Source organism: Carettochelys insculpta, chromosome 6 (genome assembly GCF_033958435.1).
Source record: "Carettochelys insculpta isolate YL-2023 chromosome 6, ASM3395843v1, whole genome shotgun sequence".
In the NCBI taxonomy this organism is placed as follows: Eukaryota; Metazoa; Chordata; order Testudines; family Carettochelyidae; genus Carettochelys; species Carettochelys insculpta.
Genome location: NC_134142.1, coordinates 123,669,208 through 123,693,197, shown reverse-complemented (window position 1 = coordinate 123,693,197; position 23,990 = coordinate 123,669,208). Strand labels below are relative to the sequence as shown.

Genomic DNA, 23,990 nt, shown 5'->3' with positions numbered 1-23,990 from the left:
CCGGCCCGAGGGGGCTCCCGCCGCCCGGCTCCGCCGCCATGACAGACCGGAAATACGTTGTCGGAAGTGCCTCGGGAAAACAAACCGCCCCCTCCTGCGCGCGGCAGGCGCCCGCGTGACGTCCCTCCCGCATCACGTGTTCGCGGCAACCGCTGTTAGCGGGCGCTGAGGGCGGACAGGTCTGGGACAGGGCCTAGTATCCCAGCATGCACTGCGGTCTCTTTCCCCGCCTCCGCTCTGCGAGTCGTCCAGCTTCCCAGCATGCACCGCGCCCCTGTTGCCACACACGTGTCCGCCGGCCTCCCAGTATGCACTGCGCCCAGTTCCTGCCTGTCTCCCAATCTCATGGGCCCGGTATCCCGGAGTTCATCCCGGCACCCTTCCCTCGTATCCCAGCATGCACCACTGTCCTTGCCCGCACCCCCAGCGCCCACAACCTGGCCTGTCACCCCATCGTCCTGCACGGAGCCAGGCGGCCTGTCTCCCAGCCCCTCCTCCCCCCAGAACTGTGGGCAGAACCAGCAGTTCTGGTTCCCAGCCCAGTGCCCCATTCCCCTTTCAGATCTGGGGCCAGAAGGTTCCTGGTCTAAAGTCCTCCACACCAGACCCTGCTCCCCTCCCAAAGCTGGGGAAAGAACCCATCCGCCTTGGCACCCAGCCTGGTCCCTGGCAGTCCACTTTCCTTCCCAGAAAAGCAGCGTACGTTATAGGCAATCACATCCAGCCTTGTAAGGGTTTTGAAATATGTATGCTTTACTGAGGTCGTACATCAAAGGAAGTGTTAGCCATTAACCAGGAGTACGGTCAATACAGGACAATCACAAAAAGGGAGGAGAGAAGCTAGATTCCTTCCCTCCTCCCAACATAACACCACACAACTTTATTCCAACATACTGACTCAAGTACATATACAAAATTTTTGTCTTCTCTCCACAGACCAGCGAACAGTATCAGAACTACTTGTATTGACAGCTAAAGTTAATCTCTCGTATTAATCTAAGCATTGTTTCAGGCGTTTGATTTGTATAGCCCATAACCCATGGGTATAGTTTGGCCAATGACCAGAACATCTGTTTTGGTTACATTTAAATTCACAAAACTAAAACCCACTAAGCTGAAAATCACAAAACAGAATTAGGATGATCCCAGACTACAGTCCAGTATTACTGGAATAAATGATACAATCCTTTACTATGTAACCAACAAAACAACGGCCCATTTCAGCAAAGCACTTGGCCAGACAACACTGGACAGTACATAACACTAGGGACAGGCATCTGTTTTCCATCACAGCCTCAGGTGCCAGGAGGTAGTAATTTGAGTCACTATCTGTAGACCCTAAAGAACATCATAATTCATCCATGTAGTGTATTGAATGCCCTCTAGTGATAGGTCTGTTTACAGTACTAATATTTACATCATGCTTATAAATATTAACTAATAAAAAACCACATCAGTAGCAATGTTCCCTCGAAGCTATTCCATCAGTGCAGAACACTATTTTTTATGTGCACCGACGCATGTGTGAATATGCACCCCCAGCAGAAACACCACCTAGTTGTGGGTGCTTGGTAACCAGCTGGGCTGCATTTGAATCTGTCCTGAGAGTGCGGTTTACAGGGAACACTGGTCAGTAGTGTTATTGCCCTAAAGAAGAGTGGAAAAACAGTGAGGAAATTATTTGCCTTCTTCCGGTCAACCGCAGAGATAGACACAGAACCCAGGAATCCTGACTCCCAGGCCTGCCGGTTCTAACCAGACTGCAGTCCTTGCCCTGTGAGGAGAAAAATACCAGCTCCCAATCCTCTTTTCAGGACTCATCTACATGAGGAAACTGACTGGAATATGAGTGGAATAAGGTCCTTACATAGCCACTCTATTCTGGAATAACTAGTATGTTTCTGAAGAGCAGCACTTGCTCCAGAATCAAATCCCTCTTCTCGCAGAAGAAAGAACCCACAGAGGAAACTACAGCAAAGAATGTGCCAATGCAGACAAGCCCTTAGACTACCCCTCTCTTCTGCTGCACTGGGTGATCTTGTCGCAATGAGTTGGTGCAATGAAGTTAATACTGAGGTACAATATTCCCTCTAATTTTTTCCATCCATGTGTGAAATAAATTTTGTTATGGCACTGAGGCATGCACAGATGTGCACCATGAGTGGAAGCATGCTGCCTGCTGTGGGAAGCCGTGGCCCACTAGGCCAATCAGCTGGGTTGTATTTGAATCTCTCTTGGGTGGACACCCAAGCACTCAGCTTAGGGTTATGGAACCATCCAAGACAGGAAGATGGTTTCTTTCCCCTCGTGTCCTAGAATACAAGAGAACACTTGTCCTAACAAGTCACATCATGCCATTTCCCAGGGAACACAGCTGAGATGGGAAGTTTAAATTTGAATTCCCCCACCCCACCTGCAACTACCTACGAATCTGAACCTTAGCATCCTATCAGTGCATGGTTTGTATTTTACTAACACACAGTTACAACATACAAGCCTTTGGAACAAGCCTATTCTAAAGATCTTTCATCCAGTGTGACAACAACTAGTGTGTAAGTTCTGAACTTGGGTGCTCTCAGTCCATCAAGGGAGTCATAAACATGATGGAAAGGGCATCCCAGGGCAGTCTTGATGCGGGAAATGTCTGAGCACGCCCAATCAGTGTCTCTCACGCTGGGGCACCTTACAATAGTTAGATTTGAACCACTCCCTTGGAGGTGAGCCCTGGCAGCTTAAACCAAGGCACGCTGTAACTTCAGTTTAGAGCCATGCCCAAACTCCTTTCACCACACACATTTCCAATGTTCTACCAGATCCAGGAACAGAACTCGGGGGTGCAGACTCCTGGTCCCCCTTTTGCTCACCCCCATGAGACTCTGCTCCTCTCACTAGGAGCAGAGCACAGGAGTCCCCATTGCCAGCCACTAGACTCCACTCCCTACCCCGAGCTCAAGAGTCCTGCCTGCTCTACCTCCACCCCTGAGTTCCCTGTCAGATCTGGGAAGAGAACCCAGGAGTCCTGTCCCCACCTGCTCTAACCACGAAATTCCACTCCCCTCTCCGAGCCATGGACAGAAGTCAGAGGCGTTCTGATAGCCACCCTCCACCCTAACCACCAGCCCCTGCTCCCGCAGCTGCAGGAAATCTAGATGCGAGATTCCAGTGCTCAAAGACGGGAGGCCCAAGGAATTCCTAAGTCAGAAGGACGTTAACTGCCCCCAGGGTCAGAACGGCCACCGGCTCCTCCCCCTGGTGCTGCTGCTGGTGGCGGGTGAACTGCTGCTTGTAGCGGAAGCTCTTCCCACAGGCGCTGCAGCCGTAGGGCTTCTCGCCAGTGTGGATGCGCCGGTGTTTGACCAGCTTGGAATTGACATAGAAGCCGCGCCCGCAGTCGGGGCAGCGGAAGGGCTTCTCGCCGGTGTGGATGCGCTGGTGCTCGATGAGGGTGGAGCTCTGGCTGAAGCGCTTGCCGCACTCCATGCACTGGTAGGGACGCTCCCCGGTGTGGGTGCGGTGGTGGGACACCAGGTGGGTCTTCTTCTTGAAGCGCTTGCTGCACTCCCCGCAGGCGAAGGGCTTCTCGCCGGTGTGGGTGCGCTGGTGCTTGAGGAGGTTGGAGCTGAGGCTGAAGCGCTTGCCGCACTCCCCGCAACCGTAGGGCTTCTCCCCGGTGTGGGTGCGCAGGTGCTTCACCAGGTTGGAGGTGCGGCTGAAGCTCTTGCCGCACTCGGGGCAGTGGAAGGGGGTCTCGCCAGTGTGGGTGCGCTGGTGCTCGGTCAGGGCAGAGCTGCGGCTGAAGCTGCGCTGGCACTCGGGGCAGGTGAAGGGCTTCTCACCGGTGTGGGTGCGCTGGTGGCCCAGAAGGGTGGAGCTCTGGCTGAAGCGCTTCCCACACTGGCTGCAGACGAAGGGCCGCTCGCCTGTGTGGATCCGCATGTGCTCAATCAGCACCGAGCTTTGGCCAAAGCTCTTCTCGCACTCTGTGCACCGGTAGGGCTTGGCCGCTGGCTGCCGGGCGGCAGCGTGTGGAGGTTCGAGGATGCCCAGCAGGTTAATGAAACCAGGCTCAGAGCAAGCTTCTTTAATCCGTCTCCTCCTGGCAGGGCCTCTCTGCTGCACACAGACATCAGGGCATGTCCCATTGGGCTCCACTTTACTCACTGTCCCCACAGCTGCCAGGAAAAAAGGATTCATACGTTATCCCAATAGAAGGAACCACTATGATTATGCCACTGCCACCAAAATGCTTGGCAGTGACAGCTCTTTGCAGCAGGGATTCTCTGTTTGCGGTGTCTCTGCAGCAACTCTCACAATGGCTCCTATCCTAGGCACGACAGTAAACTATAATGTCTCATGCCTAGCACGCTGGGATCCTGATGCACTGCGAGGCTCCTATAATACATCAAATCAATAACATACAGCACCTAGCACACTGGGATCCTGTTCCATGCCTGAGGACTGGAATTCTTTCCCAGTTCTGGGGAGAAAAAGGGTAAAAGATCCTGATCACCTCGGACACTGTCCCCCGAGGGGAGGGGAAAGGCTGCCTCTGCCCCTATTCTAGCCCTGGTGGGAAAGAAAAAGGGGGGTTCAGGACAGGGGGTTGGGGTCAGAGAAAAGGGGGAACGCAGGGGTCAGCTGTGCTGGGGTCCCCTCATCACCTGGCAGCTCCCTGTCCTCGGAGCCCCGTCCCACCGGGCTCCCCGGCTCGGCCCCGCCGGGCATCATCAGCGCGGGGATCCCCGCTCAGCCGGCTCCATGCCGGGCTCCCGCCGGCGAGCAGCCCCGCGGGGTTCCGCTCGGCAGCCCAGCGTTCCAGGGGGAACCCGCTGATGAGGTCATCGGCCTGGGTCACGTGGCGAGAGGAAACGGGAGGGGGCGGCCGTTGCTAGGAGACCAAGGGAGACAGGCAGGCCCCTCAGGCCGCTGGGCTTGGTGCCTGCGGGAGCCGCTGCTGCTAATAAGCCGCAGAGAGTGGGGTGGGCGGGGGAGGGAGAGGGGGTGTGTGTGTGTGTGTGTGTGTGTGTGTGTGTGTGTGTGTGTGTGTGTGTGTGTGTGTGTGTGTGTGTGTGTGTGTGTGTGTGTGTGTGTGTGTGTGTGTGTGTGTGTGTGTGTGTGTGTGTTCGTCATCCACGAGTTCGTTTACCTCGGGTCCACCATCACTGGCCCCCCTGTCGTTGGACACTGAGCTAAATAGGAGGATCGGAAAAGCGGCCACAACTCTGTCCAGACTCAGCAAGAGAGTGTGGGATAACAACAAGCTGCACACTCACACCAACATGCAAGTCTGCAGAGCCTGCATCCTCAGCACCCTCCTTTATGGCAGCGAGACTTGGACCCTGTATGGCCGCCAGGAAAAGAGGCTGAACGTCTTCCACTTGCGCTGCCTCATGCGCATCCTTGGAATATCATGGAAGGACAGAGTGACCAACACCGCCGTCCTCGAGCAAGCTGGAATCCCAACCACGCACACCCTCCTCAGGCAGCGTCGGCTCCGCTGGCTTGGCCACGTCCACAGGATGAACGATGGAAGGATTCCAAAAGACATCCTGTATGGTGAGCTAGCCTCTGGCAAAAGACCCTCTGGACGCCCCCAGTTGCGCTACAAAGATGTCTGCAAGAGAGACCTCGGAGAGGTAGACATCGAGCTGGACAACTGGGAAGAACTAGCAGACGACCGCAGCAGATGGAGGCAGGGGTTACACAAGGGCCTTCAGAAGGGCGAGTTGAAGATCAGACAGCTAGCAGAGGAGAAGCGAGCGCACAGAAAGCACACTAAGGACTTTCCAGACACCCACTACATCTGCAAGAGATGCAGCAAGGACTGTCACTCTCGTGTGGGTCTTTATAGTCACAATAGACGCTGTAAATGAAGTCTTCAATTGAAACTTTTAAGGGCGCGATCCATAGTCTATGCAGACTGAAGGATGCCTACTACCTACTACTGTGTGTGTGTGTGTGAAGAATTAGATTAAGCCAAGTATGCAAATGAGCCCCGATAATGACCTAATATCGGAGGGGTAGCCGTGTTAGTCTGGATCTGTAACAGCAACGAAGGGTCCTGTGGCACCTTATAGACTAACAGAAAAGTTTTGAGCATGAGCTTTTGTGAGCGCAGACTCACTTCATCAGATGCTGTGATGCATCTGATGAAGTGAGTCTGTGCTCACCAAAGCTCATGCTCAAAACTTTTCTGTTAGTCTATAAGGTGCCACAGGACCCTTTGTTGCTATAATGACCTAAAAATTCCCATCCTGGTTCAAAGCACGTTAATGTGTCGAATTTGAATACAAAAGAGAGTTCAGCAGCCTCACTTTCCAAAGCAGTGTGAAAATTCCTCTTCAGTAGCACGCAAACTCTTAAGTCATTAACAGAATGGCCCACTCCATTAAAATGCCAGCTAACAGATTTGTGGATCAGGAGTGTTTTTATGTCTGTTTTGTGCCCATTAATTCCTTGTCTAAGAGAGTTTGAAGTCTGTCCAATATACAAAGCATCTGGGCATTGTTGGCACATGATGGCATATATGATGTTAGTTGAGGAACGTGGGAACGTGACCGTGATTCTGTGAATAACCTGGTTAGGTCCACTGACGGTATCTCCAGAATAGATATGTGGACAAAGGTGGCAACAGGCTTTGTTGCAAGGAAAAGTTCCAGGACTGGTGTTCCTGCAGTATAGACTGTGGCTGCTAGTGAGAATCCTTATAAGGTTGGGGGGTTGTCTGTGGGAGAGAACAGTCCTGTCACCAAGGGCCTTCTGGAGTGTGGCAACCTGATTAAGGATAGGCTGTAGGTCTTCGATAATTCGTTGCAGTCGTTTGAGTTGGGGGCTATAGGTGATGACCAGTGGTGTTCTGTTCTTGGCTTCTTTGGGCCAATCTTGGAGTAGCTGGTCCCTGAGTATTTGTCTGACCCTGTCAATTTGTTTTTTTACATCTCCTGCTGGGTAATTCAGATTTATGAATATTTGGTAAAGATCTTGTAGTTTTTCGTCTCTGTCAGTAGGATCAGAGCAAATGCGATTGTACCTAAGGGCTTGACTGTAAACAATGGATCTAGTTATGCGTGCAGGATGGAAGCTAGAAGCGTGTAGGTAAGTATGTAATCAGTGGGTTTCTGGTGGAGTGTGGTACTGATCAGGCCATCCTTGATTTGTACTGTAGTGTCCAGGAAATGTATCTCTCGCATGGAGTAGTTGAAGCATAAGTTGATGGTGGGGTGCAGATTGTTAAAGTCTCTGTCGAATTCTTCTAGAGTCTCTATACCATGGGTCCAAATAATAAAGATGTCATCAATGTATCGTAAGTAGAGGAGGGGTAATAGGGGACGAGAGCTGAGGAATCGTTGTTCCAGGTCAGCCATAAATATATTAGCATATTGTGGGGCCATGCGGGTACCCATAGCAGGTCCACTAATCTGAAGGTATAAATTGTCCCCAAATCAGAATAACTGTGGGTGAGAACAAAGTTACAGAGGTCAGACACCAGATTGGCTATGGTGACATCAGGGATGGTATTCCTGATCACTTGTAATCCATATTCGTATGGAATATTAGTGTACAGAGCCTCTACATCCATGGTGGCAAGGATGGTGTTGTCAGGAACTTTTCCAATGTTTTGTAATTTCCTCAGGAAGTTGGTGTTATCTCAGAGATAGCTGGGAGTGTTGGTGGCATACGGTTTGAGGAGGGAGTCCACGTAACTGGATAGTCCGGTGGTAAGGGTGCCATACCCGAAATGATAGGGCGTCCGTGGTTTCCAGGTGTGTCGATTTTGGGAATAAATAGAATAATCCAGGTTGGGGCTCAGATGGTGTGTCTGAGTGAATGAGGTCCCGAGTAGCAGCAGGGAGTTCCTTAAGTAGTCATTGCAATTTCTTTTGGAATTCCAAAGTGGGATCAGCGGAAAGAGGTCTGTAAAACTTGGTGTTGGAGAGTTGTCTGGCTGCCTCCTGTTCATAGTCTGATTTATTCATGATGACAACTGCACCCCCTTTGTCAGCTGGTTTGATTATAATGTCTGGGTTATTTTTGAGACTCTGGACAGTATGGCGTTCAGCATAGTTGAGACTGTGTCTCCTTTGGCATTGTTTGTGTATAATGTCAGTCTGCGCACAGGTGTGGAAACATTGTATGTAGAAATCCAGACTTTCACTACGACCTTCAGGGGGAGTCCACGTAGAGATCTTCTTCTTTTGGTGTTGGTGGAGGGGGGGCGGGGTTTGAGAGAGTCAGACTGTTGTTCATAGGTGTGTTGGATCCATTGTTTATGGTCAAGCCCTTAAATACAATTGCATTTGCTCTGATCCTACTGACAGAGACCGAAAACTACAAGATCTTTACCATATATTCATAAACCTGAATTACCTACCAGGAGAAATAAAAAAACAAATTGACAGGGCCAGACAAATACCCAGAGACCAGCTACTCCAAGATTGGCCCAAAAAAGCCAAGAACAGAACACCACTGGTCATCACCTACAGCCCCCAACTCAAACGACTGCAACGAATTATTAAAGACCTACAACCTCTCCTTAACCACACTCCACACTCCAGAAGGCCCTAGATGACAGGCCTGTTCTCTCCCACAGACAACCTCCCAACCTTAAGAGGATTGTCATCCACAACCACAACCTATACCACAGGAGCACAAGTCCTGGAACTTTTCCTTGCCACAAAGCCCGTTGCCACCTTTGTCCATGTATCTATTCTGGAGATACCGTCAGTGGATCTAACCAGGTTATTCACAGAATCACGGGCACATTCTCGTGTTCCTCAACTAACATGATATATGCCATCATGTGCCAACAACGCCCAGATGCTTTGTATATTGGACAGACTTCAAACTCGCTTAGACAAGGAATTAATGGGCACAAAACAGACAAAAACACTCCTGATCCACAAACTGGTCAGCTGGCATTTTAATGGAGTGGGCCATTCTGTTAATGACTTAAGAGTTTGCATCTTACTGAAGATGAATTTTCACACTACTTTGGAAAGAGAGGCTGCTGAACTCTCTTTCATATTCAAATTTGACACATTAACACGTGGTTTGAACCAGGATGGGAATTTTTTAGGTCATTATGGGGCTCATTTGCATACTTGGCTTAATCTAATTCTTGACTCCCTCCCTTTCTGCCCCTCTGCTCTCTGATTTGCTCACCTTGATAATATTTTTCTGATTTGTCAAACTTGATTACTATTTTTGGTTCTCTGTGCCTTAAATATTGAGTCTGTTCTGGTATGGGTATGGTCTGAAGAAGTGGGTCTGTCCCACGAAAGCTCATCATCTAATAAACTATTTTGTTAAAGTGCTACTGGACTGCTTTTTTGTTTTGCTGTTAATAAGTTTGAGCTGGTGTCCCAGCATACACCACTCTCAGCTCCCCCCCACCAGCTTCTTATGCAGCATGACTTGCCCCTTGTCCCCACAGCAAGGCATCTTCTAGCTCCTCATTTAGCTGAGACCAACCCCCCCACTCCCTGGAGAACCCAGGAGTCCTGACCCCTTCTCCTGAGCTGGGAGCAGAACCCAGGAGTCCTAGATATCAGCTACCAGCCCCGACTCTCTTCCCTGAGAACCCAGGAGTCCTGACTCCCAGTCTTCCCTCAAGCTACCGGACCCCACTCACCCCTCCAAGCCAGGAAGAAAACCCAAGAGTCATGATTCCCAGACCTACTCTAAACCCACCAGAACCACTTCCCATCTCAGAGCTGGGACAATAACCCAGCAATTCAGACTCCCAGCACCCTCACTCCCCTCCCAGGGCTGAGAACAGAACCCAGAACTCCTGGCTCTCAAGTCCACTCCAGCTTTAATCACTATCCTGGAGCGTGCCACCTAACACATTGCACTGCAAGACAAAGCTAACATTCAAGGACTTTCACATTTATTTTCCATGACAATCTACTGATGTTTTACAACAAAGAAAGAAAACATGAGCAGTTAAGAAGGAATATGGTCAGTACAAAACAAGCAAGACACGAGCAGAGAACCTAAGCTGTGTCTGCCAATAAAAGGAAAAAAAACCAACAACCCAGTATCATTTAACAAATCAATTCATAAGCATCTTTGACATGGAGCTCTACTAGTGGCAGAGGTACAGAGACATTAGACCTAACATCAACATTTAAAGCTAACTTTCCAGTGTTGTTATAAGCATCTCAAGTGAGTCTGAGGTTAGACTGGTCTCAGATGAATGCACCTGATGTTTCATGTCTGTAGTGTTGTCATCTCTTGTGATTTTATCGCAAGCCTCACAAAATTTATTTTTCTTAGCATCTCGACTCCTGAATGCATCTGCTTACGTGAATATCTCACATTTCACTCTGAAAATATAAGGGTCTAACCCTTGTGGTTACAGAGGAAAGCATGAAGAGGTAACCAAAAAAGGTTCAAAGAAAGCAACAAAAGAGAACAACAAACTTCTCATTGTTTTAAAAAGTCTTGATTTTCTGAACCTATCATTTTTTGAGGGATTCCAGGACTCGGAAGACTTAAGTTGATTGTGCTGCATGTCCAATTTGACTGGCCAACAAGAAATTAATATAGCTTACATTTAAATTTACAAAGTCAAAATCTGTTACATTTACGAACAGAGCTGGACAAGATGACCAGTGTTCCCTGCAAGCCGATTGCTTGGGTGGCCACTTAGCAGAGATTCAAGTGCTGCCCAGCTGATGAGCTGAATGCTCACAGTTGGCAACGTCTCCTTCCTACTGGTGGCGCACATCTGCCTGTCTCTGTACACGTAACATTTATTCTTCATCTGTGTGGAAAAAATCAGAAGGAACATAGAGGATGACCAGACTTGTGCAGTCAGGTCAGAGTCCCCTATTACCAAATTAAATTACATGAGCCTTTTTTACATAATAACTCAATACTTGGTCATTTTTTCATGGCATTCTGCTAAATATTACCTGCTACAGCTATACCACAATGGATACACAATGTTCCCACACTTTAATATCAGAAGCTGCCATCTCTGCCTGCCTATAAACCCAAAGTAATTAGCAATTTGCTTATGTAGTGTTGTGCATGTCCTCTAATCATAGGTCTATTTACAGTACTCTTTAGATTAGGAAATGCTTGTCAGACTGAACTACCCCAATATTTTGTGAGGAACTGGATGTTCCCATGTTTAGAGAATGAAATATAAGAACTGTGCCTGGTATGAATCAGACCTTGAGGTCTGTGCATCTGTTGTTTCGCAGATGAGCATAAATCAGGAACAACTCAGTTGTGATAAGTTCTCCGAATCACACTGCAAGTCAGTAGTGGAACCAGAAATACAACATAGGAATCTGGATCCTGGAACCCTGCTACCGCTTTCCAGCTGTGGGAAGGGAATAGATGTTGGCGGTTATAGAACCTAGGGGGCCTGAATTCCCACCTCTTCCTCACCCCCAAACTTCCACCTCTAGGCACCATTCCGCTAGAATTCAAGGATCCCAATTTCCAATTCACCCCACCCTTCCAGCCACAGATATACTGTAACCACTACTTCCCACTCCTCTCACTGAGCTGAGAACACAGCCCAGGTATGGTGATACCCAGCCCTCTGCTTCGACTAACCCTCTTACCAATCATGGTAATGGAAGAACCTGTACAGTGTCTATGCCTATGGCATAGTTAACATTCAGGAACAAAAGCTTTGCTTTGACATTCCCCCTGGTTTTTGTGCCAGCATTAACATCATCAGTTCTAACATTATCTTTGTGTAGGGCTGTTGTTTCTTTGCATCTGTAAAAACTCAGCGAAACTAGGCTATACAGCAATGCAACACCACAATCAAGTGCGTAAGAACACTGTCTCTATAATCATGAAGACTCTAATATTTAATCCCTTTTAATACAAGGCTTTACAACCATATATAGTAAAGCCTACAATAAGAATCACCTCCTGTTTACCTACCTACCTCTGTGATCATCACTTTGGGATCACAGGTCTGACGCGTGTCCAAGAAAACCACCTTGAATCATCCCCATCATTTACATTTTATGTTATTAAAAGTTATATTGAGTTTATATTTGGGCGTGAATTTAATCACAGGGAAAGGTGCCTAGGGAGACTGGATTCTCTCCACGCATTCATAGGAGCCTGGGAAGTGCGAGATGGACCTTGCCCAAAACACACACACATCCTCTACCCTTCCAGTGGTGCCTCACCATGCCCTGGAGCCCAAATCCTCTGCGTACAGCAACAACTGGTTCAGTTTTGCCTTGAAGGGATGTGCTGAGAGGAGAGGGAAGGGAGAAACCTATATACTGAAAGTTGCAGGGCAGCTGAGACTCTGTAGTCACTTAAGAGAGTCATTAGGTGACCTCAGCATTCAGGTACTCCTCATTACAACCCTTGCTGTTGAAATACAGATTAATTCCCAAGCTTTGTGATAAAAAAAAAAAAAGAGAGAAACATCTGTGCAGCTCAAATCCCTCTCCCCACAGCTCACAAGCTCCCTTGGCTCCGACACAGCGTCAGCATTCTCTGTCCAATTATGTACCACGTTCTTAGCCTGGTGGGACACAGAACCAGCACAGTGCACAGGCCATCTCGACAGATGCTTGAGGCTCCTGGGGTTGGTCCAAAAACACATGGATGGAAGGGACCACAAGGGTCATCTAGTTTAACCATCCGAGACAGGAAGATGGTTTCTTTCCTCTGTTGTCCTGGAACACAAGAGGACACTTGTCCTAACAAGTCACGCCATCCCATTTCCCAGAATTAAAAATGACTCTCCTGGTCTCTCATGAGCTCCTGGGGACCCCAGACCTGGTGGGAATCTGGAATGCTCCTATCGTAGCTCCACTTTCCTCCACACAGCTTTGTGAGCCGTGGCCACACTCTGCTCCAGCCCCATTTTTGGATGAAAAACGATGCTATGGACGGCACCGGCGACTGAGTCTTCAGACTTGTCCACCCTGAATGGGTAGCACAGAGATCCTGCCATTGTGCCTCACATTCAGGAACTGCCTCCATGGGGCCAAAGGGGAGTTCAACCCCTTTTCAGTCCTTGGCCTTTCTGCCCACATGAGAACCAGCTGAAATGCAATTTTACGAGACACACCCAGCCTGCTAAGGAAAAGACTGAGACCCAATCAATTAATTCCATGTAAGAGACTCTTTTGCCATTAGCCCATGCTATCTACCAAAGGCCCCCATCTCTTGCAGTGACTAGAAGGTCAATTACTCTGTCTTCCAGATGTTTGCTCCTTTTGCAAGAGCAGTAAGCCTCAGACGCCTGTCCAGATCCTATAGACATCAGGACTGCTCATTTTACAGCTTGCTCTCTAGAGCCTAAGGGCTTGTCTATAAGAACATTCAGTCCGTGAATCGACCCTGCACTAACCTACGACTACTGCTTAACCCTTGTACTCCATGTGGAGCATAATTCAACTAAATCTCCTCCACTTCACTGTCTTGGGACAAAACTTCAAGCTGGATCCAGGAGTACGCCAGTTGTTGTCCTTCAGTCTCAGGAGACCTTCTCCACGTTGTCCGAGGAATTCCTCTTTGCGTTTTCCTTGTGGGTTCCATGTGAGAGCTTGATGGACTATACTGGATGATGGTTTTCTGAGAGCGCAGCCTAACCATCCCCACTTTCTTCTCTTGATTGCAGTGCATTAGCTTGATGCGACTAAATGATGGCAGAAAGTCGTCTTTGAAATGGTAGTTGGTCAAAGCACATTAACACAAAGTTAATACATGTCAGTAGGGTCCACACGGACAGCTAATCTGTGGCAGGCTAGCACAGAGTAGACTGACCCTCCCTTGCTGCAAATTAATTTGTTGGTCTACATTACAAGACCTAAGAAAAAACAGCCTTCCAATGGACTGAGCTTGCTTTGCAGGACTTCCCCCTGCTGTACCGCCAGTGACAGCAATAGAAATGGATGCCGTCAACCTGTGGAATTCCCTGCAGCAGGATATTATGGAGGCAAGTGTCACACAATCACAACAAAAGATTTGATGTTTGTAAGAATAACAATAGCACCTGCATTGATACTAGACAGGATGAACACTGAAATGTCAAGGACATGTGACTCATAATCTGTCACAGAAACTGAGAGGCAGTTGCAGTTTGGAAGGAGCTAGCTTCCCCTTCTGTGGTACACTGCCCAGTGAAGTGCATTTGGCATTTCTTTTGCAGCTTCTAGCACTGGCCACTCTTGGAGGTAGGATACTGGACCAGATGGACCATTGATCTGAACTGGTGCAGCAGGGATGGGCCCGTTAGTCTGCTCCAACATGGCCCCGTGAGGGGAAGGAATACTGGGCTAGAAAGTCTCAGTGGGCTGACCTGGGGAAGCTGGGAACTGAATGGGAAGCTGTGTTAGACCATGTTTGATCCACCGGAGGAGGGAAAGGACACTGCCCTAGACAGACCCACTGACCTGGCAGATCAGGCATTAACTTGCTGTAAGGAAGCAGGAAGAGGAACACCACACACTGCTCTGTGCTGGAGTGGCCAGGAGAGTTGGGGGACCAATGCTGAGCTAGAGGAGTCCACCAGGAATCCCCAGATTCTTAGAACAGGAATCAAAGAAACTCCAGCAACATGGGCCGCAGAGCTTAGAGAAAAAACACCTCCATTCCAGCTCTGCACTGGGCTCAGCAGAACTTCACCACCAGCTGGCTGTAGTAACCCATCCCTCTTATCCCCGGGGGGGGAGTTTGCCCGCTTTAAACTGTCTTCGCGATCTGCAGGAGCGGAGGTGCTGCAGCCCACGGCCCCAAGGTCAGGACAGCCACTGGCTCCTCCTCCTCCCCCTGGTGCAGCTTCTGGTGGCGGGTGAACTGGGGCTTGTAGCGGAAGCTCTTCCCACAGGCGCTGCAGCCGTAGGGCTTCTCGCCAGTGTGGATGCGCTGGTGCTTGATGAGATTGGAGCTGACGCAGAAGCACTTCCCGCAGTCGGGGCAGCGGAAGGGCTTCTCGCCGGTGTGGATGCGCTGGTGCTCGATGAGGGTGGAGCTCTGGCTGAAGCGCTTGCCGCACTCCGTGCACTGGTAGGGACGCTCCCCGGTGTGGGTGCGGTGGTGGGACACCAGGTGGGTCTTCTTCTTGAAGCGCTTGCCGCACTCCCCGCAGGCGAAGGGCTTCTCGCCGGTGTGGGTGCGCTGGTGCTTGATGAGGTTGGAGCTGAGGCTGAAGCGCTTGCCGCACTCCCCGCAACCGTAGGGCTTCTCCCCGGTGTGGGTGCGCAGGTGCTTCACCAGGTTGGAGGTGCGGCTGAAGCTCTTGCCACACTCGGGGCAGTGGAAGGGGGTCTCGCCGGTGTGGGTGCGCTGGTGCTCGGTCAGGGTGGAGCTGCGGCTGAAGCTGCGCCCGCAGTCGGGGCAGGTGTAGGGCTTCTCGCCAGTGTGGGTGCGCTGGTGCTCGATGAGCGTGGAGCTGCGGCTGAAGCTCTTCTCGCACTCACTGCAGGTGAAGGGCCGCTCGCCCGTGTGGATGCGCTGGTGCTCGATGAGGTTCGAGCTCTGGCTGAAGCTCTTCTCGCATTCCGTGCACCGGTAGGGCTTGGCCGCGGGCCGCCGGGGCTCCAGGATGCCCATCAGGTTGATGAATCCTCTCTCACGGTGGGCAGACCGGCGACGCCTCATCTTGGGAGGGTTCACGCGCAGCCGCCCTGGTCCTCCCTGGCTCTGAGAGGCAGGAATGAGCCCGGAGTCCATCCCACATGGCTCTGCTTCTGGCTGAGGATTCTCCTCCTCCTCCCTTGCCTCCCTGCCACCTGCTGAGGGAAGGAGAGAATTAAACCTCAGGAGGTAAGAATGGGAACCAGGACTCACACCCCTCCCTGAAGATCCTGAATTCAGCACCAACGTCACTCAAGGAAAGGATGGAACAGGCACCCGCCAGGGGTCAGGGAGGAATGCTACCACTTTAGCGATGACGGGAGCTGTTGTCATAGTTTCTATTTCCTGAAAATAGGAGAACCTGCCCTCTGCACACCTGTTGCTTATAAACTATCTGTTTACGGTGAGATAGCTTTTAAGAGAATTTCTACAGAATGAATGGGTAAGACAGCTTTCTTGGCATTTATTATAATCATTAGTCATAATGAAATCCAAGCGAAAAGTCATATAATCCGCTCTACTGGCCATCCACTTCTTGCTCAAATACCAGAGCTCCAGTTCTCAAGTCCAACATTCCCCATTTTTGGATTGGTGCATATTCACAAGTCTCTGCTTGGAATCAAGTAGCTCATTCAGTTTTGGATGCTCTATTCCATAACATGATTAACATGATCAAAACAAAAAGCAGTCAAGTAGCACTTTAAAGACTAGCAAAATAGTTTATTAGGTGAGCTTTCGTGGGACAGACCCACTTCTTCAGACCATAGCCAGATCAGAACAGACTCAATATTTAAAACACAGAGAACCAAAACCAGTAAGCAAGGAGGACAAATCAGAAAAAGATAATCAAGTTGAGCAAATCAGAGAGTGGAGGGGTGGGGGGGGAAGGTCAAGAATTATACTTGGCTCAATCTAATTCTTGACCTTCCCCCCCACCCCTCCACTCTCTGATTTGCTCACCTTGATTATCTTTTTCTGATTTGTCCTCCTTGCTTACTGGTTTTGGTTCTCTGTGTCTTAAATATTGAGTCTGTTCTGGTCTGGCTGTGGTCTGAAGAAGTGGGTCTGTCCCACGAAAGCTCACCTAATAAACTATTTTGCTAGTCTTTAAAGTGCTTCTTGACTGCTTTTTGTTTTGATAGTGTATAGACTAGCATGGCTTACTCTCTGTTACTATTCAACATGATTAACATGACTAGTGTAGTGACTGTTACCTTTCAGCCAACGTTCCTTCTTCCTTGGGATTACATATTACTAGGCCTGTCAATTAATGGCAGTTAACTCACACAATTGTACAACTCAGTTTCTCTCCTGACACACAAAGACCCTACCCATTGGGCCCCTTTGGTCCGAACAGATACGCAATATTTAAGGTTTGACCAGGTTGTTTTCATTAGGTGAAAAAGTTGACCACGTGAGTGCAGTGTATTATTTGGCTCGATTACCAAGAACACACAGTATTAGAGGGGTAGCCATGTCAGTCTGTATCCACAAAAACGAGAAGTCCTGTGGCATCTTACAGGCTAGCAGATATATTGGAGCATAAGCTTTCGTGGGGAACAACCCACTGCACGCATGCATCTGACAAAGTGGGTCTTTGCCCACGAAAGCTTGTGCTCCAACATATCTGTTAGTCTATAAGGTGCCACAGGACTTCAAGAACACACGAAGTCTTGTGTCCCCAAACACAGCGGAAACAGCAGTGCTTTCCTGGCTTACTACTTCCAAGTTCTGCTCCGCTAGCCTGTTTGGTATGCAAGGAGCTCTACTCTCCGTGTCATGTACAAACCTTCTTCTCAAACTGTCCTCTGCTTTCTCACCTCTCTCCCGCAGACAGGGCTAGCCAAACAAACCACTGCGTTTGCACCACTCCAGGGGAAATGGCTCAAACCACATGGCTCAGCCATGCTCAGGCTTCTCCAGACAGTCCAGGGCCTGGATAATTCATTACTTATGTTCTGAATTAATTCATTTTAAGTGGACTTTTTAAAGGATGCATTAGCTAGGAAAAGAAATAACCTAATCCTTCCACACTGTTTATTTAATCCCGCTCCCCTCCCTTTTTCCCCAGGTTGGGAAGCAAGAGTGCAGGTTATGGCAGGCAGGGAAAGGGAGCTGAAGCTTTTGGGGTGCGAGGTTTACTGAAAAGAAAACATTAGAGAGCTATTTCTGCTCAGACAGGTATCGCTGCATCGATATAATGGGGTTTGTTTGAAAGAGTTTCTTCACAACTGTACAAGTGAAAATTTGTGGGTCACTATGTGGATGTCACAGCAAAATAATATACAAGGGTCTCTGCCGGAGATGGGGAAACAGGAACAGTGGCTGGGCTGCCCCCCTTCACCTCAGCAGCCCACGGCCCACTGAGGCTCTGCCCACAACCCCTCCCTCTGCTCCCCTCCTCATGCCTCTCACACACTAGAGCCCCACATTTATCTGTTCCTTTCCTTCCCTCCCAGCACTTCCAGAGCATGAGAGTTGCCTGATTCACACTCTGTCCCTGCTCCCTCCCAGAGATGTAATGCTGTGAACAGCTAATTTGTGGCATCCCAGCTCTGGGAGGGACGGGGAGGAATGGGAACTGTGTCATTCAGCAAGTGCTGGGAGGGAGGGAGAGGTCGAGGAAGTGCCGGGCTCCAGTGTCTCGGCACGTGAGAAGCGTGTGGGGGTGGAGGACAGACAGGGGTCCGTGAGCCACAGGTGGAGCCCTAGTGGGCTGCATGTGGCCTGTGGGCCACAGGTTGCCCACCACTGATCTATGCCATGAATAACACCTGCTGTGAGGCAAGGACACCAGTTTTGTTTGATACTGAATGAGATGAGGCAGAGCCGGGGGGCACCCACTGCCTTTGCCAGGATCCCAGCTTTCCCTTTCCTCCTGGACAGCGTCTGAGCTGGCGTTACTCATTCCTCACCTGTGTGCACATCTTTCCGGATCTCCCTTTCCTCGGCACCCTGGAGATCCAAGATATGAGGCTCGTCCTCTGGCTCCATCCCGGACACCACAGAAAGCTCAAAGATTGAAAATCCTGCTTGTTGGGAAGAAAACAGGTGAACCCGACATCCAACGAAAGCTCTACAAAAAAGGAAACAAGCTTTACTGGAATAAGGAGCTCAGTGCTGCTATAACATCATCTACACTAGAGGGTTTTATGGATATAATTACTTCATTTAAAAAATCGTGCCGCAAACCACAATAGTTAAATCAGTACAAATGTATACATAGACTGGGTTTTAGATGGTAAGTTTTCCATCTATATGCATATACCGTGACCTATACCATGGTGCCACATTCTCAGTTGAGGACTGTGGTTGTTACTGTAATGCAAATCATGGTGATAATAAAAAAATAGCAACAGCAGCAGGATGGATAATATTCTCTAAATATTAGCTGAACAGTTCACCCCACATCAATCACTGGAAAATCATTGTTTTTCATTGGGGGGTCTAACCCTCACTGAAGATAAAAAATACTCAACTACTTTTCCTATTTAGCACCAAAGAAAGCGCTTGGGACTCATTTCAATTCCATGTGCTAGATTTTATGTTCCTTGACTGATTCTGGGTGCAATGCACTGCATTTTCCAAGTCGGAGGAGCTAGACTCTGGCGTTGGGCCAGGATGTGCTGATAGACCAACATAATAAGATCTAGGGCTGGAGAGACAGAGAGACTGAGAAAGATCCAAGGATGTATGAGGATCGAGGGGGTATATATGAAGAGAAGGGGTGTCTATGGGGAGTGCGATATATGGGGCTATAGATATAGAGACACGGGGGGGGTGTTCGAAGAGGCAGGGGGTGTCTATGGGGAGAGAAGGGTGTGTGTAGTGGGGAGGCCAGGGAGGGTATAAAGGGGAGTGCGGGAGATGTGGGGCTCAATGTGCACAGCCAGACAGAGGGGTGCATGCAGATGGGGGGAGGTGCGGAGAGGTGGGGGGTGTCTGTGGGGAGAGGAGGGTGAGCCTGGGTCGGCGGCGGGGGCGGGGAGCAATGCCGGGAATGACAGACAGACAAATCCTAGGCTGTAGGGCCAGAGAAAGGGACGGACACACGGACACGCAGCAGGACGAGGGGAAGGAGTCGATGGGGAGAGCAGGCGGGTGTGCGGGGGGGGGGAGGCTGTGCCTGGGGGGAGCGACGAAGGGGGCGCAGGGAGACAGACAGACAGACACGAGGCTGCAAGGCCGGAGGGACGGACGGACGGACACAAAGCAGCCCCAGCCCCAGCCCCAGCCCCAGCCCCGCCTGCCCCCCGGGGCCGCACCCGCAGCGCTTATCTCACCCGGGCGCCGCCGCCGCCGCCGCCACCACCGCCGCCCGGGCGCGGGACAGGAACCGCGGCGGTGCCGCGCCAAGGGCCTCCCCGGGAACGCGGCCCGCCGCGATGGTTCCCGCCGGCGGAGCGGGCCGGGCCGGGCCGGGCCGGGCCTGGGGGCGGGGCGGGGCGGGGACGGCGGCCGCCGCCCGGGGAACGGGCCCGAGCTGCCTCCCGCCGCCGCCGCGGGGCTCGCGGCGCCGAATGTCCCCGGGCAGCGAACGGGGCTTTGCCGCGGAGCTCTGGAGACCGCCGCTCCCCCCGCCCGCTGCAGCGGGTACCCGCCTCTGCGGGTGCGTGTCCCGCCGGGGGTCACCCGCGGGCCTGGAGAGGTCCCTGTCCCGGGCCGCGCTGCAAAGTGCGGGCGGTTTCACGGGAGGCTGGATCTGCTCGAGGGAGCTCGCGGTGGCACAGAAGCAGCCGCATGGCCGCAGGGGGGGGTGTCCCGTGTGACCCCTGTGGGGGTGGGTCGCAGCGCCTCCACCCCCGGTGAGCTGCGGCGGCTGCAGAAGCGGGGGAGGAGAAGACTGACGGAGGACCTGATTCCTGCTTTCAAGCACAGGTTGAACCCCTCCAGCCCAGCACCCTCGGGGCGCGGAGGCAGAGAACTGGCCAGACCCCCAGGAGGTCGATACGGCCGAGACTTCCGCTGCTTGCTGGGCTCTTAGGAGACGCTTGGGGTAGGTTACAGCCAAATACCAGCACGGAACACTGAGAGCCGGGGCGGGTGGCTGGAAACAAACTTTCTTGGGCCGCCGGACGCTTGGCCACCCCCTTGATGAGTAGTCATCCAGCGAACTCAAATCAGGTTGGATTATGGATGTTGCTGAATGAGAAGGTTCCTGAGTAGAGAAGTTCAACCTGCAGAAACATTATAGGATACATAGATGAGAGTTCTTGGCATGATTATGAGGGATGTGAACATGAGTTTTCTGCCCTCCTAGCTGACAAATCTATGCCAACATACCTGCTTAGTGTGCACCAGGCCTTTTATTCCAGAAATTAAGTACTTGTTTCGGTTTAGCTTATTCTGCTTGGGAAGGAATGTAAACGGAACTAAAAAAAGCCACTAGAATGAGGCCCGCTGTACGCTTAAAACTTTGAGGCTTCGTCTACGCTAGAAGCACCTGTCTACAGAAGTTACCGTCCGAAGAGGTGTTCTGACAAAACTATCGTTGACAGACTGCATCTACACACAAAAGTGGATCAATCTTCTGATCCCCTCTTTCAACAAAAGGCCCCCCCCCCATAGCAACCTTCATTAACGAAACCCCAGTTTTGTCTACAAAACTCTCTAGCGTAGATGTAGCCTTACTGTTACAGCTTTATTTCATTTGGAGAACTGGTTTGTAAACCGCATCAGCAAAACTGCTCTTGTTCAGCAAACCCTCTCTAGTATAGACAAGGCTGCATTATAGCTCTGTCTACACTGGTGCTCGTGTTGCTAAAAATTTTGTCACTCAGGAATGTGCAAAAAAAGTCCCCCATGAACAGCAGCAGGTTTGGCATCCACGAGTGCAGCTGTGGACACAGCTTGATGGGTGTGAGGTGAGGTTCTGGTGAAGAAGTTACCGCCCCTTCGTGGGGGTGGTTTAGTTTTGTTGCTGGAAGAGCTCTTGCATGGGAATAAAGAGTGTACATGCTGTTAAGTGGAGGAATCAGTCGGAAACATGGACTCTGATGTATTGGGTCTTTTCTCCTTCCTCTGTGGTATCTTCACCTCCATCTGTCTCCGTTTCTCATTTGTTCTCTCTAGAGTTCTCCCTTTTCCATTTCTGGAAGAATTCAAACTCTACCCCAATATCTTTTTTTTAAAAAAAAAAAGTTGTACACATGGATCTCTCCACGCTCTTGTTCTTTTGTGTCTCTTTCCTTTTCCCCTTGTTCTCCCTACCCTGTTCTGCACCTGTCATCTGACTCAGGCACACCCTTGTCCACTAGCTCACCCCAATATTCCCCTCCATTACTCCCTTCTGTATGGACTCCCAATACTGAGCACCCTCAGAGCCCCCCTAAATATACCTGTCTTAGGGTTCCTCCAAGAGCCCTCTCAAAAATCCCCAATATTGACCTCTCAGAGACCCCCTCAATATTTTCCATTGATGGACCCCACCAATATTTACCCTCATAGATCCCAACATATGAACTTCTCAGGGACACCCCAATACCTGTCCTTATAGACAGCCCTCTTAGATGCTCCTTTCGGATCCATCCCAAATTCCTTTCTGAAAGACTTCTTTTCTATCCTCTTTCTTGGATATCCCCTCTGAGATTCCAAACATATAATCTCTCGGCCCCCTAGATTCTCCTGCACCCCCAGTAAACCCCAGAGAGACAGCCTAAATATCCCCCTTAAAACCCTCCATTATCATACCCTCATGAACCCACAAAGCAGAGCCCTCTGAGAGCCCCAGCATTCCTACCTGTGAGCCCCACCCTGAGCCCCTGGTGACAGTGGGAGGGGGACTGGAACCATTGCCCCTCCCCCTCTGCCTCGGGAAGTTCCACACAATGGGGGAGAGGCATTGTAACTATTTTAACTGATATGGGGGGGATGGGGGAAGGGAAAGAGTCCATGAGGGAACATTGGGGCCCCCATGGGGGGGCTGTTGGAAGGTCTCTGAGGAGGACATTGAGGATCCCCTTGGAAGAGAGTGGAAGGCTTGGGGTTGGGATTTTTGGGGCTCATGGGGGAATATAGGGTGTCCCTCACTAAGGATGTTGGGGTGCCATTGACAGATGTTGGACGCTCAGGCAGCTTTCGGGGGAGATCGCTGAAGCAGATTTGGGGGATGCACAGAGGCTGGGGTTTCTCAGGGTGTCTGTGAGCAGAGCTTTTAGGGAAGTGCTCTTGTGAGTGTTGGGGTGGTCTTTGAAGGAGGCTTTGGAGAGTCTCTGAGGGGAGGTACTGGGGGCCAATCAAGGTTGCTGTTATGAGGTCTCCTGATGTTGTGTTTTGAGCTGGCTCAGAGATTTTGGGGCACCTGAGGAGAAAACCTGCATGTAATAAAGACTAGAGCCACATAGTAGGGTAAAGCACAGGTCAGGAGCGGAGTAGGATGCAGTGCTTACAGCAGGGGCTGGGATGCAAATGGGGTCTGCTGGACTGGAGCAGAGGGATGCAGGACTCCTGGGTTCTACCTACTGCTGGCTGTGTCAGGGTTACAGAGGTCAGAGCGGATCATGACGACCTCCAGCGTGCGACTTGTGGACCTGTTGGACAGAGCTTTTTCCCCCAGCCATCCCATGGCTGTGACACTCATATCCTGGCCACAAACCTTACCATATGCAAAACAAAATGCAGCTTGTTGGCTTGACTCAGCAATCCCACAGCAACCAAAGGAACCACCACAACGAAATCTCCACGAGGGGTGAGGCGAAAAAACTAAGCATATGTAATTGCACGCTTGGTCAGATCTCACCACGACAGGTGTGCTTGGTATAAAAAAGCCAGCCTCGCCTAGTTAGTCCCTGGAACCTCAAGGACTGGGGTGTCCAACCAGTTTTGAAATTCTAGTGAAGTAGCCACTTTATTCTGAAAACATATTTATTGTTCAAGCCAACTAGCCACACTCAACTGGTGAAACAGCAACATGAGGCTAGCGTGTTGGGCACCACAGCTCTGGGAGGTATGGGGATTGCAGATGAGGTCCTTCGACTCTTGGGCATCAGTTTTAACCCAGTCCATGCTGAGGAGACTGGTATGTCTTGCAGGGGAGCGGGGGATCATGGGATATGGAGCTTTTTCCCCGCTGAGTACCAACCTACCTCCAGTTTGGGAGGGCTGGTTGGGGGAGTAGCAAAGGGAACCTTTCTCCTGTTCAGTGCCATCCTCCAATGTAACTCCAGGATGGGAGAGTGGTTAACTGGTTGGAGCAGGGAATGAGGTAAGGGGCCTTTTACCTCGAGGTGCTTGTTCCAGTTTTTCAAATCTCCCTGCACAGCAGTTGGGACTGAAAGCTGAAAAGCGGTCTGCTGTGAAATGAGCGCCACCAGGCCTCAAGCACGGTCGAGCAGAAAACTTCCTTGCTGTGATTAGATTGTACCCTCTGTGGATGTACAAATAGGATCCAATCTCCAGGGACCACCTTCCCCCAG

General features: G+C 50.5%; 1 protein-coding gene across 4 annotated transcripts; it reads right to left on the bottom strand.

The window, feature by feature from the left end:
* Positions 1-733: 733 nt before the first annotated feature.
* LOC142014936 (uncharacterized) lies at positions 734-21,904 on the bottom strand. 4 transcript variants are annotated; one of them, XM_074998235.1, is made up of 4 exons: positions 19,860-20,741; positions 18,492-18,652; positions 14,752-15,734; positions 734-3,996 (listed from the first exon to the last, which is right to left on the bottom strand). In XM_074998235.1, exons 2-4 carry the CDS (start codon positions 18,568-18,570, stop codon positions 3,193-3,195), a joined length of 1,866 nt encoding a protein of 621 aa, XP_074854336.1. In that variant the 5' UTR covers positions 18,571-18,652; positions 19,860-20,741; the 3' UTR covers positions 734-3,192. The 4 variants fall into 4 exon arrangements, with proteins under 4 accessions (XP_074854336.1, XP_074854334.1, XP_074854332.1 ...); XM_074998233.1 differs by lacking the exon at positions 734-3,996 and having other exon boundaries at positions 9,874-15,734; positions 18,492-18,605; positions 19,860-21,904; XM_074998231.1 differs by lacking the exon at positions 734-3,996 and having other exon boundaries at positions 9,874-15,731.
* Between the last annotated feature and the right edge of the window lie 2,086 nt (positions 21,905-23,990).

Bases quoted from the DNA above. Each gene is read 5' to 3' on its own strand.
- LOC142014936 (XM_074998235.1), bottom strand. From the start codon at position 18,570: ATGGAGCCAGAGGACGAGCCTCATATCTTGGATCTCCAGGGTGCCGAG. The intron at 15,735-18,491 runs GTGAGGAATGAG...TCCTTCCCTCAG, and splicing joins CCGGAAAGATGTGCACACAG to CAGGTGGCAGGGAGGCAAGG. The intron at 3,997-14,751 runs GTGGCTGTCCTG...CCAGCGGCCAAG, and splicing joins AGGGGGAGGAGGAGGAGCCA to CCCTACCGGTGCACAGAGTG.